Source organism: Emiliania huxleyi (genome assembly GCF_000372725.1).
Source record: "Emiliania huxleyi CCMP1516 unplaced genomic scaffold EMIHUscaffold_81, whole genome shotgun sequence".
Classification (NCBI taxonomy): Eukaryota; Haptophyta; order Isochrysidales; family Noelaerhabdaceae; genus Emiliania; species Emiliania huxleyi.
In genome coordinates, this window is record NW_005195940.1 from 45,629 (window position 1) to 59,548 (window position 13,920).

The 13,920-nt window shown below is 67.8% G+C and overlaps 2 protein-coding genes across 2 annotated transcripts in view; both read left to right on the plus strand.

The window, feature by feature from the left end:
* EMIHUDRAFT_106684 (hypothetical protein) overlaps positions 1 to 7,081 on the plus strand; it is a gene marked incomplete at both ends in the record, with an annotated part of 7,852 nt that extends 771 nt beyond the window's left edge. The window contains 11 exons of the mRNA XM_005759116.1: positions 72 to 431; positions 563 to 871; positions 1,003 to 1,270; positions 1,478 to 1,527; positions 1,633 to 1,713; positions 1,817 to 1,894; positions 2,002 to 2,079; positions 2,201 to 2,281; positions 4,756 to 5,601; positions 5,687 to 5,953; positions 6,029 to 7,081. Coding sequence (XP_005759173.1) covers positions 72 to 431; positions 563 to 871; positions 1,003 to 1,270; positions 1,478 to 1,527; positions 1,633 to 1,713; positions 1,817 to 1,894; positions 2,002 to 2,079; positions 2,201 to 2,281; positions 4,756 to 5,601; positions 5,687 to 5,953; positions 6,029 to 7,081 — 3,471 coding nt within the window. The remainder of the gene's footprint in view (positions 1 to 71; positions 432 to 562; positions 872 to 1,002; positions 1,271 to 1,477; positions 1,528 to 1,632; positions 1,714 to 1,816; positions 1,895 to 2,001; positions 2,080 to 2,200; positions 2,282 to 4,755; positions 5,602 to 5,686; positions 5,954 to 6,028) is intronic.
* A 2,276-nt stretch (positions 7,082 to 9,357) lies between these two features.
* EMIHUDRAFT_438645 (hypothetical protein) lies at positions 9,358 to 12,419 on the plus strand. Its single transcript, XM_005759117.1, has 6 exons — positions 9,358 to 9,931; positions 10,124 to 10,172; positions 10,252 to 10,314; positions 10,891 to 11,022; positions 11,507 to 11,570; positions 12,059 to 12,419. Exons 1-6 carry the CDS (start codon positions 9,498 to 9,500, stop codon positions 12,160 to 12,162), a joined length of 846 nt encoding a protein of 281 aa, XP_005759174.1. The 5' UTR covers positions 9,358 to 9,497; the 3' UTR covers positions 12,163 to 12,419.
* Positions 12,420 to 13,920: the final 1,501 nt, after the last annotated feature.

Consider the following 13,920-nt stretch of genomic DNA (forward strand, 5'->3'; position numbering starts at 1 on the left):
CGCGCGGCATACCAGCGGCGTCACCGATCTCTCCACCACCGAACCCGCCGCTGTCGCCGCCGTCGCCCGAGCCGTCGCCGTCACCCGAGCCGTCGCCGTCACCCGAGCCGTTTCCCGAGTTTCCCGAGCCGTCGCCGTCACCCGAGCCGTCGCCGTCACCCGAGCCGTCGCCGTCACCCGAGCCGTCGCCATGCCAGCCTGGCGTAAACTGCGTCGACGGCCCGTGCTCGCTCACCGACGGCGGCTCGTGCGCCGCGTCGCCAAACTACCCGAACAGCTACGGCGACAGCGAGGAGTGCACCATCAGCGGCGTGCCGCCGGTCGAGCTGGAGACGGTCGCCTTTGATGTGGAGGCAGGCAACGGCTGCCCCTACGACTACCTCACCGTCAACGGAACGAAGTACTGCGGCACCTCGGGGCCGAGTGGCGCGGTGGCGGAGGACGGCGTCATTAAGTGGCGATCGGATGACGTCGTAGTCAGGTCGGGCTGGAAGGCGCGCTCCTGGTCCCTCTCGCTCCCCTTCCGTCTCCTCTCTGACGCCTATCCTCCCTCTGCCGTCAGATCTGCTGGGCGACCCGGCCGCCTCCACCGCCGTACCCGTCTCAAATGGCACCCACTCCACCGCCGCCGCTTCTCCCTGGCGGCTACTTCATCACCGGCCCGTGCTCGCTCACCGACGGCGGCTCGTGCGCCGCGTCGCCAAACTACCCGAACAGCTACGGCAACAACGAGGCGTGCACCATCAGCGGCGTGCCGACGGTCGGGCTGGAGTTGATCGGTTTTGATGTGGAGGCGGGCGACGGCTGCCCCTTCGACTATCTCACCGTCAACGGCACAAAGTACTGCGGCACCTCGGGGCCGAGTGGCGCGGTGGCGGAGGACGGCGTTATCGAGTGGCGATCGGATTACAGCGTAGTCGGGTCGGGCTGGAAGGCGCGCGCCTGGTCCCTCTCGCTCCCCTTCCGTCTCCTCTCTGACGCCTATCCTCCCTCTGCCGTCAGATCTGCTGGGCGACCCGGCCGCCTCCACCGCCACCAGCGCCGCCTCTACCGCCTCCACCGCCTTCACCGCCATCAGCGCCGCCTCCACCGCCTTCACCGCCTTCACCGCCAGCTCCGCCGCCTTCACCGTCATCACCGCCAACACCGCCGCCGCCGCCGCCGCTGCCGCCGCTCTCCCCCGGCTATGTCGCCGCGGAGAGCGAGGACCAGCTCCGCAACCTGATCGAGGAGCCGACGTCTGCCGACGTCTCCATCTACCTGCCTCCCAGTGCGCACTTCAAGCTGAGCAGCCAGATCAGCTGCACCTCCACCATCAAAGTGACCGTCGCGAGCAGCGGCGAGGGCGCGACGCTCGACGGCCAGGGAAAGACCAGGCTCTTTTACCTCAAGGGCGGCTGCAGCCTCACCCTGCGGGGGCTGACCCTCGTCAACGGGAGGGCGGACTACGGTGGCGTTGTGAACGCGATTGGCGCAGGCGACGTCGAGATCATCGAGTCGGTCGTGAGGGACTGCTCGGCTACCTATGTGCGCCGCGTAGAGCTAGCCGCACCCGTGCAGCGCCGCACGGCAGCGGGATGAGAGATAGGAGGACCACGGCTGCCTCACCCCGCTCTCTCGTCGCAACCGCAGTTCGGCGGCGTCGTCTGGACGCAGGACAGTGGTGCGGTCTCGATAATCGGCTCGACCGTCGCCGGCTGCTCGGCTGGCAATGTGCGCCGCGTAGAGCCGCCGGCCCTGCAGCGCCGCACGGCAGCGGGGCGAGAGGTAGAGAGGGCCACGGCTGCCTCACCCCGCTCTCTCCTCGCAACCGCAGGTCGGCGGCGTCGTCAGGGCGCTGCGCAGTGGTGCCGTCTCGATAACCCGCTCGGCCGTTTCGGGCTGCTCTGCTGATGTGCGCCGCGTAGAGCTAGCCGCCCTCCTTGCAGCGCCGCACGGCAGCGGGGCGAGAGGTAGAGAGGGCCACGGCTGCCTCACCCCGCTCTCTCCTCGCAACCGCAGTGGGGCGGCGTGGTCTTCGCGTCTAGCAGCGGTGCGGTCTCGATAATCGGCTCGACCGTGTCGGGCTGCTCTGCTCGAGTGCGCCGCGTAGAGCTAGCCGCGTAGAGCTAGCCGCCCGCCCTGCAGCGCCGCACGGCAGCGGGGCGAGTGATAGAGAGGGCCACGGCTGCCTCACCCCGCTCTATCCTCGAAACCGCAGTACGGCGGCGTCGTCTGGGCGCAGGACAGCGGTGCGGTCTCGATAATCGGCTCGGCCGTGTCGGGCTGCTCGGCTGGCTATGTGCGCTGCGTAGAGCTAGCCGCCTCCCAGCAGCGCCGCACGGCAGCGGGGCGAGAGGTAGAGAGGGGTCACGGCTGCCTCACCCCGCTCTCTCCTCGCAACCGCAGGGCGGCGGAGCTACATACACGGCTGACACCGACCTCAACGTGACCGACTCCACCATGTTCGGCTGCAATGCCTGGCGAGGCGGCGCAGTTTACATGGACTCGGGCTCAGCCAGAGCCAGCCTGGCCCGCTCAACCATCTCCAGTTGCATCGCCACAGAGTCTGGCGGCGGCCTCTACTCGGAGGGCGGGAGCACCACCCTGAGCGACGGCACACTCATCAGCGGCTGCTCTGCCCTGTCTGGCGGCGGCCTCTACTCGGCGGGCGGGCGCACCACCCTGAGTGACGGCACTCTCATCAGCGGCTGCTTGGCCCAAGAGGGCCGCTCCGTCTTCCTTCTAGCTGGCGAGGTCTCCTACACCCTCCCCGCCCCCGCTGGCCGCTGGCTGCCGAACGCGCGCTGCGAGGTGTACCGGGAGGCGTGCTCTTACCCCTCGTGCAGCAAAAACGTCGAACGGTGCAAGCAATCACAGGCTTGCGACGAGCGCGGCGTGTGCAAGCAGACGGCTTGCCTCGAGCACCGCGAAGATTGCGCACTCGCCGTCGCAGCAGTCGACCAGCCGCCTTGGTACTGCCAGAACCCGACCTTCGTGCAGCCGTGCAACTGGGATAGCACGCGGGGCGGCGACCCCTCCCTCCTCGGCGATGACCTCTACCAGCTGCCGCTGCTGCCCGTCGATGAGGACTTCCCCTTTGCCTGCGCCGCCGGCCTCCTCGGCTCGGCCGACCCAAAGGAGCAGTCGAGCAGCAGCTGCGCCGGCCGCTGCCCCGCAGGCTCCCAGTGCCCCACAGAGGCGACCTATGAGGCGCTGCCCTGCGATGCTGGCCACGTCTGCCCGGAGGGGACGAGCGTGCCCCTTCCCTGCCCCGCCGGGTCGTACTCGAACGCCACCAACCTCTCCGCCGCGAGCGAGTGCACCGACGCCTCGCCGGGCTACTTCGCCACCACGGGCTCGACGCAGCAGACGCCGTGTGCCAAGGGAAGCTACGCCGCCACGGGCGGCCTCTCCGAGTGCGCGCAATGCGAGGGCGGGACGTACCAGAACGACACGGGCGCAACTGGCTGCCGCGACTGCGAGAAAGGCAGCTACTGCGAGCCGGGCGCGTCGAGGCCGCTGCCGTGCGAGGGCGGGTCCTACTCGAACAAGACGGATTTGTCGGCCGCCTCGCAGTGCACGCCCGCCGCTCCGGGCCACATCGCCGCCCGGGGCGCCACCGAGCAGACGGCGTGCGGCGAGGGCAGCTTCGCCAGCGGCACGCGCAACGAGGTCTGCCAGCTCTGCGCCGAGGGCTCCTACCAGGGCGCGACCGCCGCGAGCGAGTGCACCGACGCCTCGCCGGGCCACTTCGCCGCTACGGGCTCGACGCAGCAGACGGCGTGCGCCAAGGGGTCGTACACGAACGAGACCAGACAGGGCGAGTGCACGCCCTGTTCCGCCGGCACGTACCAGGACGCGGAGGCGCAGACGGCGTGCAAGCCGTGCGAGGCGGGCGGCTACTGCGCTGTTGGCGCGGCGGCGGCGCTGCCGTGCGAGGCGGGTTCCTACTCGACCGCGACCAACCTCACCGCCGCGAGCGAGTGCACCGACGCCTCACCGGGCCACTTCGCCACCACGGGCTCGACGCAGCAGACGGCGTGCGCTCCAGGCAGCATCGCCCCCTCGGCCAACATGCCCGCTTGCGAGCTCTGCCCTATCGGCCACTACGCAGCCTCCGGCACCGCTTGCGAGGAGTGCGAGGCGGACACCTACGCAGCGAGCGAGGGCCTCTCGCAGTGCACTCTCTGCCCCCACCCCCTCAGCTCCAAGAGCGGCGACGTCACTTGCTCCATCTGCAAAGAGGACTTCTATTTGAAGGACGCGAGCGCCGATCCAGACGACGTATTTGAGAACCCGACCGACCATTGCAAGTCGTGCCCGCTTCACGCCAACTGCAACGCCGGCACCACTCTCGCGTCCCTCGGCGTGGACGCCGGCTACTGGCGCGCCTCCGCCGCCACCTCGGAGCTCCACCGCTGTGACTCAGAGACGTGCTCTGGTGGCTCCGGCCAGCCCTCCCGCCGCCGCCGCCTCACCGACGGAGACGGCGACCCGTACTGCGCCGCCGGCCACACCGGCCCGCTCTGCGAGGTCTGCGTCGAGGACTCGGACTACTTTAGCTCTGCCGAGGGGCGCTGCGTGGCCTGCCCCTCGACGGCTCGCTCCGCCGGCATCTTTGTCGGCTTTGTCATCGTCATCGCTGTGCTCGCCGCCGCCTACGCTGGGCTCCGTCGCCTCCCCTTCTCCCGCCGCCTCCGAAGGCGGGCCGCCCGCATCGAGTCCGCGGTCGGCCTGCAGCCCAAGTTCAAGGTCGTCGTCAGCTTCTACCAGGTGAGCAGCATCCTCGGCCTCGTCTACGGCGTCCGCCTCGACGAGCACTTTACCCGCTGGCTCGCCGTGCTCAAGCTGTTCAGCCTGGACCTGTTTGGCGTCGCCATCCCCGGCAGCTGCATCGGAGCCATGAGCACGCGGCTGCTCGTCGCGGGCACCTGGCCGTACGCCGCTGTCGCCTTCGTGTCGCTCGCCATTGTGGTGGCGGCGGCGGTCCTCAACAACAAGCAGGCATTCGACCGCCAGCTGCTTGGCCGCCTCCTTTACTGGGCGATCTTCATCTTCTACCTGGTGCTTCCCTCCGTCTCGCGCTCCATCTTCAGCGCGAGGCTGTGCGAGTCCTTTCGCTACGACGACGCGACAGGCCAGCGCATCAGCTTCCTGCTCGCCGACCCGTCGCTCACGTGCGACGCCGGCCCTACGTGGGAAGACGAGGCGAGCGGACTCGCACCGTACTTTTGGGCCTTCTTCGCCCTCTGGCCCGTCCTCGTGCCGCTCGGCTTCCTGGCGCTGCTGCTCCGCGTCCGCAAGCCCGTGGCTGCGCAGCGCGCAACGCCGCTCTCTCGCGCAACGAGCTTCCTGTGGCGGGACTACTCTGGCCGCTTCCTCTTCTGGGAGGTGCTCGACCTGGTCCGCAAGATCTTCCTCACCTCGATGGTGCTCTTCATCGACCAGGATTACGGCTCCCGCAAGCTGCTGCGCACCGTGGTTGCCGCCATCGTCTCGGCCATGTTTCTCACCTGCCTAGCGCTCGCCCGACCCTACCGGCGCTCCGACGACCTCTGCCTCGCGTGCATCGCCAACCTGCTCCTGACCTGCTGCTTCGCCTCGGGAGTGGTCATCCAGGTCCGCGCCCCTGCTGGCACTTCCTCGCCTCCCTCTCTCTCCCTCATCCGCGCAACCTCACACCACCCGCTCCCCACCGCCGCAGCTGTGCGACAGCACCGCGTACGAAGACATGTGCTACAACCTCGTTGGCTACACGACTTCTCGCGGCGCCACCACCTTCGTCGTCGTCCTCACCGCGGTCATGCTCGCCATCTCGCTAGCCGTCATCGTTGTATTGGCGGTCAGCGCCTCGAGGGCGAAGACCATGCGGCTCGCCTCTTCGATGCGGGAGCCGATGCGCGACGGCATCACCCTCGCCGACGGCCAGCAGTGGCACCTCTTCCTCAGCCACGTCTGGAGCACGGGCCAGGTTTACCGCCCCCCCTGGCCCACGGCTTTGCGTGTGCGGAGAAGAAGGTACCTGACCTGCCTTTCTCCCTCGTAGGACGCCGTCGCCGTCATCAAGAACGAGCTGCAGCAGTTCCTGCCCGGCTGCGAGATCTTCCTCGACGTCGACGACCTCAAGAACATCGGAGAGCTGGAGGCGTACATTCGTCGCTCGCAGGTGGTGCTCTGCTTCCTGTCGCGGGGCTACCTGCGCTCGACGAACTGCCTGCGAGAGGTCCGCGCCGCGCTGGAGATGGGCAAGCCGCTCGTGCTCGTCCACGAGGCAGACCCGGACAAGGGCGGAGGCACGCTCGCCGAGCTGCGATCCGAGTGCCCCGAGGAGCTGCGGGCCGCCATCTTTGACGCCGGCTGGCCGATGGCGGTGTGGCATCGGATCGAGGCCTTCCAGCACGTCTCGCTCAAGGTCATCGCCGAGGCGCTGCTGCTGAAGACGCCAAAGTACGAGGGAGAGGACGAGCTGCCCCTGTGCATCCCGGGCGAGGTCCGAGCCGACGACCTCGCCTTCCCCAAGCCGGTGGTTCTCTGGGCCTCGACTTTGAACGCCGGGGCGCGAGATCTCGCCGAATCGGTCGCGGCGGCCGTGGCTGGCGGCGTCTCGATCACCGACGCAACGCCCTCGCGCCTCTCCTCGCTGCCTCACTCGAGCGACAGCGGCGGAGATGGCGACGAGGCGACGCACATGCTGCTCTACCTGAACAGGTCGACGTGGGCCGGCGATGGCGCCGAGGCGCTCGCAGAGCAGGTGCGCGCCGCGCGCCGCGCCAGGCTGCCGATCGTCATGGCGCACGAGAACGACGCTCTCTGCGGCGGCTGCATCTTTGGCCACTTTTTCGAGGTGACGCCACGCGACCTGATTGCCGATGGGCTGTACTACGACCTCGCCGTCGGCTGCCACGCGGGCCCGCACCGGCAGGTGTCGCTCGCCCTCCTCGCACAGGCGCTCGGCGCGACCAAGCAGACGGCTCAGTCGCGCGCGCGCCGCGCCACCGCCCTCGCTCTAGCGATCCGCGGCCCCTCTACACAAACGGAGCCGTCGAATGGCGACGACGTTGTGGAAGCGTCAGCGACGCAGGACCGCCAGATTGTCTGAGCGGACGACCTTCACGCTGCACAGCATACCGCGCGCGCACACGCCACGGACGTCAGCGCACAGCGGGGGCTCAGCGCGCTACTGGTTTGTTGATACATAGAAGGTGTAGATCGGGTGTCGCGTACTTTTCGAAGGTGGTTCTTGAGAATTGTGAATGAGGCCTCTTCTCTCAAAATCGCATGCTGGCGGCCGCCCGACCGCGACGCGGCGCTTCGGCCAGCCCTCACGGCCCGGGCATGCACCCGCACACCCTCCTCTCGCGCATGCCGATGCGCTCAGTCGATGCGGTCGTGGTGCTGTAGCTCTGCGGCGCTGCGACCGCACCGGTCTCCCGCGTCGCCGCCTTCGGTCCTGCCGTTCCCGCCAGCTCCGCCGCCCGCCGACGCGGTGGTACGCGCGCTCTCCGGAGCCCGTCCGAGGGGCGGAGGCTCGAGCGTTCGTCCCGGGCGAGCCGCCAGACTCGAAGACGGCACCCCTAACCGCGTCCCCATCCTTAGCTTATGTTCTTTCCTCCCCGTGAGCCGTCTCTGTCGCGAGACCGCCGAGTGTGTGCCCTCGTGAGTCCGTCGGGTACTTTTCGCGCATAAAATCGGCTGCGCGGGCGTTCCATCTGGTGCTACCAACGGCCTGGCGGCCTCGGATGCGGCCTCGCAGCTCGACGCGAGCGCCAAGGTGACCTGTCTCCGGCCTCTCGAGCCCCTCTCGGAGCCGTGAGAGGGTGCAGGCCGAAACCACAGCCGCTAACGTCCGTGTGGCCGAACGGGACCAAACTTTCGCCGCCGGGTCCCGGGCCACGGGTATAATGGCACCGATCCCGCAGTTTCCCCGGACTTTACTCGACGCTCTTGTGCCCCGAACTTTCCTCTCCCCGTCCCGAGCACGACCAGAGCTGCTCCGGCATGGTTTGGAGCGAGGTACGGGTGGCGGCGGGTTCGAGTAAGCTGCGGGGAGTACTGTCCTTCCCGTTATATACGCACCCGCTCACACTTTTAGGCTCTCCGGCGGCCTCAGGGGCCTTGCCGAGGGCTGCTTCAGCGCGGTCACAGTGCCGTGGAGCCGGCCAGCGTGCTCGCAGCCATGCCGCTGGTGGACCATGCCCGCCTCCCGCCCGGTGGCTCCAACCACAGCCCTCACCGTCGGCGAAGCACCTCGGGCCCTTCGCGGCTGCGTCGTCTGTCCGGCTCCACGAGGCCTTTCCGTGTTTCCGAGACACTTCCGCGCGGGCCGAGGGACTCATCGGCCCCTCACATCCCGGAGGGACGGCGGACGCGCTGCCCAGTGACCGGGCGGGTCGGCCCCGACTAGGAGCGGGCCCAGCCGGGCGGAGAAGACCATCCCACTCGCGGTGCGTCGCACCGGCCGGTCCGGTTTTCGTCTCGAGCGGGTCGCGAGACGGCCGCGAGAGCGAGCACCGCGGTCACAGTGCTATGGAGGCCACGGACGTCGCCGGAGCGGCACTCCCGGGGCGCCACTCCCTCACCCGGTCGGGGGGGGCCAACCACAGCCCGCCTCACCGTCCGTGGAGCTTCCGTGGTCCGCTGCTCCGGCTTCGATTTTCGACCCTCCCGAGGCTGCTAGAGCAGCCCCGCGGAGCCTCCCGGATGCATCGGCACAGGACACCGTCGTCCAGGATGACGGCGCACGCGCTGCCCAGTGACCGGGCGGGTCGGCCCCGACTAGGAGCGGCCCCATCCGGGCGGAGAAGACCACCGAGCTCGAAACACGTCGCCACGGCCGGCCGTTTCGCAAGCCTGAGCGGGTCGCCAGACACCCGCGAGAGCCAGCAGCTAGAGCGCCGTCGTAGCCGCAGATCGAGTCGAGGAGCTTGATGTCCACGGTAGCATTTGTGCAGAGCGGTGACACAGTGCGTGTAGAGGGGAGATTGTTTTTGTGTTAGAGGGGTCGATCGAGGGCTCTTTTTCGAAACGCGACGGGTACGGCTTGACAACTGCCAGCACAGTTTTACACGCCGGCCAGCGTGAGCAACAAACAGGGAGCCGGCGACGTCCACAACAAACAGGGAGCACGTGCGTGGCGGCGGTCGGCAGGTGCGAGCGTGATGGCCACGCGACAGATTTTCTCAACAACCAGCTGCGGTCTGCGCTGGGTTCCAACTTTTTGCGGGGTATGGTATGGTAGTCTCACGGCCCAAAGGGTGGGGGGGTATGGTCCTGACCGCCCATCCCCGGTCTCCGGGAGGTTGGGTCTGTCAGCAGGCGGGGGGGTATGATCTCGATGTGGGCGCACCATACCATACCCCGCAAAAAGTCCGAACCCTGCTGCTCGCTGGCGCGCACCGTGTGCGACGGCTCGCGACGACGCCAGTCCGCAAAAAAGTATTTCGGCCTGCGCGTCGTCGAACTGCTCGTCGTACGCGCTTTTCTGAGTACGCGTGGCAGCAGCAAAAACACAGTCCATGTCGAGCATCACCGACGAGCTCATCGCCGGGACTGCGGCCGGCTTTGCCTCCACCATCCTCGGCGCGCCGCTTGACGCGGTCAAGGTGCGGATGCAGCACCTGCAGCAGCCCGGCCTGACGACGTGGGCGTGTGCACTGGCGATGCTGCGAGAGAGCGGCGTGCCCGCCTTCTTTCGCGGTGTCGGCGTGCCGCTCCTCAACTCGGTGCTGATGAACACGGTCATGTTCGTCGTCTTCGAAGAGGTGCGGTCGGCGTTGCCAGACACGACGGGAGGCGCGCTAGCAGCAGGCGCGGTCTCTGGCCTCGCGCAGTCTCTTCTCTCGACGCCGATGGACCTGCTCAAGATCCAGGTGCAGCTCCGGGGCGGACACCCGCTCTCGATCCTCCGGCGGCTGGCGGCGCGGTCCGGCGCCGTCGGAGTCGCGTCCACGCGCCGTGCTCCTAGATGTGCGGAAGAAGGGCGCAATCCCAGCGTTCCAGCTAGCGCCGCGAAAGCACCTCTCACGGCCTCGGCCGGTCGGGTGTACAGTACTACCTCAGTACGAGGACCCTCGGACAGGCTCTCGGTCGGCGGCCTTTCTTGTTTTCATGCGCTGGTTGAATTCTTTTTATTACCTAACAGGCTCTCGGTCGGCGGCTCGATGAACATGCTCCGCGAGGGCGTCTTCACGGCGTGCCCTTGTCTCCGGCTTCCCTGCTCGCGGGCTGCCGTGGCACGTCCGCGACATGCCCGCGACATGACCCCTCCAGGCGGTGTATCTCGGCCTCTACTCGAGGCTGCGGCAGCGGCTCGAGCTCGCGCATGGGGAGCAGGAGAGACACGTCCGAGACACGTCCGAGACACCTCCGAGACATGTCCGAGACACGTCCGAGACACGTCCGAGACACGTCCGAGACACGTCCGAGACACGTCCGAGACACGTCCGAGACACGTCCGAGACACGTCCGAGACATGTGCGAGACACCTCCGAGACACGTCCGAGACACGTCCGAGACACCTCCGAGACATGTCCGAGACACGTCCGAGACACGTCCGAGACACGTCCGAGACACGTCCGAGACACGTCCGAGACACGTCCGAGACACGTCCGAGACACGTCCGAGACACGTCCGAGACACGGCCGAGACACCTCCGAGACACGTCCGAGACATGTCCGAGACACGACACGGACCTCGGATACGAGAGACGGCCCAGCTCCAAGACACCTTCGACTACTCCGAGACACCTCCGAGACACCTCCGAGACACGTCCGAGACACGTCCGAGACACCTCCGAGACATTTCCGAGACACGTCTTCGACCCCTCCGAGACACGTCCGCGACACGTGCCGGACCCGCCCGCGACATGTCCACGACATGTCCACGACACGCCCGCGACACGGCCCGCAGGCGCTGCACAGCGGCCACGTGCTCGCGCTCAGCGCTCCGGTCGGTGCGCTCGCATGGCTGAGCTGCTACGGCTTCGACACGGTCAAGTCGGTGCAGCAGAGCCAGCCGCTTGACCGCGCCGCCGCAAACAAGGCAGCCGAGAGGGAGCCGAGAGGAGCCGAGAGGAGCCGAGAGGAGCCGAGAGGAGCAGAGAGGAGCAGAGAGGGGCCGAGAGGAGCCGAGAGGGAGCCGAGAGGAGCCGAGGGGAGCCGAGAGGAGCCGAGAGGAGCCGAGAGGAGCCGAGAGGAGCCGAGAGGGAGCCGAGAGGAGCCGAGAGGAGCCGAGAGGAGCCGAGAGGAGCCGAGAGGAGCCGAGAGGAGCCGAGAGGAGCCGAGAGGAGCCGAGGGGAGCCGAGAGGAGCCGAGAGGAGCCGAGGGGAGCCGAGAGGAGCCGAGAGGAGCCGAGGGGAGCCGAGAGGAGCCGAGAGGGGCCGAGGGGAGCCGAGAGGAGCAGAGAGGAGCAGAGAGGAGCAGAGAGGGGCCGAGAGGCAGCCGAGAGGCAGCAGAGAGGAGTAGACAGGAGCCGACAGGACCGCCCGAGAGTCGCCGCATCTGCGCCTCCCCTCCCTCCGCCGCAGGCGCCGCCGCTGTCGACGGTCGCCGGCGCGACGCGGCACGTGTGGGAGCGAGGAGGGGTGGCCGGCATCTGCCCCTAGATGCGGAGTATCTCCCCATATCTCCCCATCTGCCCACATCTCGAGGCTTAGATGCGGAGTATCTCCCCATATCTCCCCACATCTCGACGCCTAGATGCGAACGACGAGATCTCACATCTCCCCACATCTCCCCACATCTCCCCATATCTCCCCACATCTCGACGCCTAGATGCGAACGACGAGATCTCACATCTCCCCACATCTCCCCACATCTCCCCATATCTCCCCACATCTCGACGCCTAGATGCGAACGACGAGATCTCACATCTCCCCACATCTCCCCACATCTCCCCACATCTCGAGCCCCCAGATGCGGAGTCCAGACCCCCGCGTGTTCCGACCAGCACTCGAGAGGACACGCACTCGACTGTGTTGAGCGGCGTTCAGCTGTGTTCGTAGCCCTCGTACTATCGCGGTGCTCCGAGTACACTGCACGTATTCCCGCCCCGACCCTGGTGTGTTCATGGCGCGCAGGCTTCTATCGCGGCGCGCTGGCGAGCACGTCACGGGCGGTGCTCGTCACGGCGAGCCGGCTAGTCGCGTACGAGCGCACAAAGGCGCTGCTGTCCGAGGCGTGACCGCTAGCTTTCGCGGGTGGCGTCTGTCTATCAGAGGGCGGCCCACCACTTCGTCGGGCACGGCCTTAGTTGGGGTCGGTCGCTCCGGCGAGTATGTGTGTGTGTATCGCGCGTCGCGCATGTGTGTACGGCCTTTTTTGTGCAAATGCCGATGCCCGGGCACGGCCTTAGTTGTTAGTTGGGGTCGCTCCGGCGAGTATGTACATGCGGCCTGGTTCGGTGGTTGGCGTACCTTACCTTACCTTGGTGAGACGGCATTGGCTAAAAAGTAAAATCGGCTTTAGTTCCAATTCACTCTGACACGCTAATCTTGAAAACGCGTCCAACGGAACTCCGTGTGTTCGTCCCAGCGCCCTCCCGCTCCCCCGCGCTTCCTGCGCGCTGCGGCCCTGGCCGATGATACTAGTATGAGAGGTCATCTGGCTACCGCGAGCGCGACTCAACTCGTCGACATCGTCCGATGATGGTGCCGCAAAGTCAGCCCTCGGAGGCTATGGTGGGGTCGAGCCGGCAGTAGCCGTGACATGTGGTTCCACCACCCCTCGTAGGCTTTGCCTCTGACCGCCACCGCTCCCAGGCTGCCTAATGGGATGGAAAGGAAGGCTCGGCGAGCGTATAGAAGCGTGCTCGACCTCGTCGTGGCAACCTGCATGGCAGCGCTGGTAGGCGCGATGAGCGTCGTGCCACCTGACCCGAGACGGGTCGCAGGCGTCGTACCGAGCGCGTCGAGACCGTGTCCTGATGTGATCTGCACGGGTGAGTCACGTCGGCGTCAAAGGAGCGACGTGCGACCTGTCAGAGCTTGATCTCCGATCTCAGCGGCGTCGAGTCGTCTCCGGCGGCGACACTATTGTACCTCCCCAGGACGCGCAGAGGCAGCTGCGACCCCGCCGAGTGGACGGTTGCACACCGCGCCACCTGCTGTGTGCAACCGTCTACTCGGCGGGGTGACAGCTGCCTCTGGAAGGCACCGAGAGGTACAATAGTCAAACCAAGGTTTATGTAACTTCTTCCTTCGCGAGCTGTGCCACAGTGAAATGGAACTACTATGTCTCTGCGCCCTCGCCCTCGCCCTCGCCCTCGCCCTCGCCCGCGCCCTCCGCCGCCGCAACCTGGACGGAGGCTGCCTGCGGGGCGCTTCCGGGAAGGCTCCAGCAAGTTGCCGCGGAGCGGTGCTGCGTTGAATGGGGGGGGGGGGCATGCGGCGAGAGGGAACGGGCGTGTCTCTCTTTCCGCCGCCGCGCTGGCCCGGCGCCTGCTCGCCCTCTCGCTCGCCCAACGCCTTGGCGCATGCCTCGCACGCGTACGCCTCCTCGTCGGCGAGCACCTGCGCGAGGTGCAGCCGAGGTGCAGCCGAGGTGCAGCCGAGGTGCAGCCGGGGTGCAGCCGGGGTGCAGCCGAGGTGCAGCCGGGGTGCAGCCGAGGTGCAGCCGGGGTGCAGCCGAGGTGCAGCCGGGGTGCAGCCGAGGTGCAGCCGGGGTGCAGCCGAGGTGCAGCCGGGGTGCAGCCGAGGTGCAGCCGGGGTGCAGCCGGGGTGCAGCCGAGGTGCAGCCGAGGTGCAGCCGAGGTGCAGCCGGGGTGCAGCCGAGGTGCAGCCGAGGTGCAGCCGAGGTGCAGCCGAGGTGCAGCCGGGGTGCAGCCGGGGTGCAGCCGAGGTGCAGCCGAGGTGCAGCCGAGGTGCAGCCGAGGTGCAGCCGGGGTGCAGCCGGGGTGCAGCCGAGGTGCAGCCGAGAGGTGCTCTCCCTCTGCGCGCCGCAT

Excerpts from the sequence above, each read along its gene's own strand:
- EMIHUDRAFT_438645 (XM_005759117.1), top strand. The coding sequence starts at position 9,498 with ATGTCGAGCATCACCGACGAGCTCATCGCCGGGACTGCGGCCGGCTTT. Across the intron at positions 9,932-10,123 it reads GCCGTCGGAGTCGCGTCCAC|GCTCTCGGTCGGCGGCTCGA; the intron begins GCGCCGTGCTCC and ends ATTACCTAACAG. Across the intron at positions 10,315-10,890 it reads AGCTCGCGCATGGGGAGCAG|GCGCTGCACAGCGGCCACGT; the intron begins GAGAGACACGTC and ends CACGGCCCGCAG.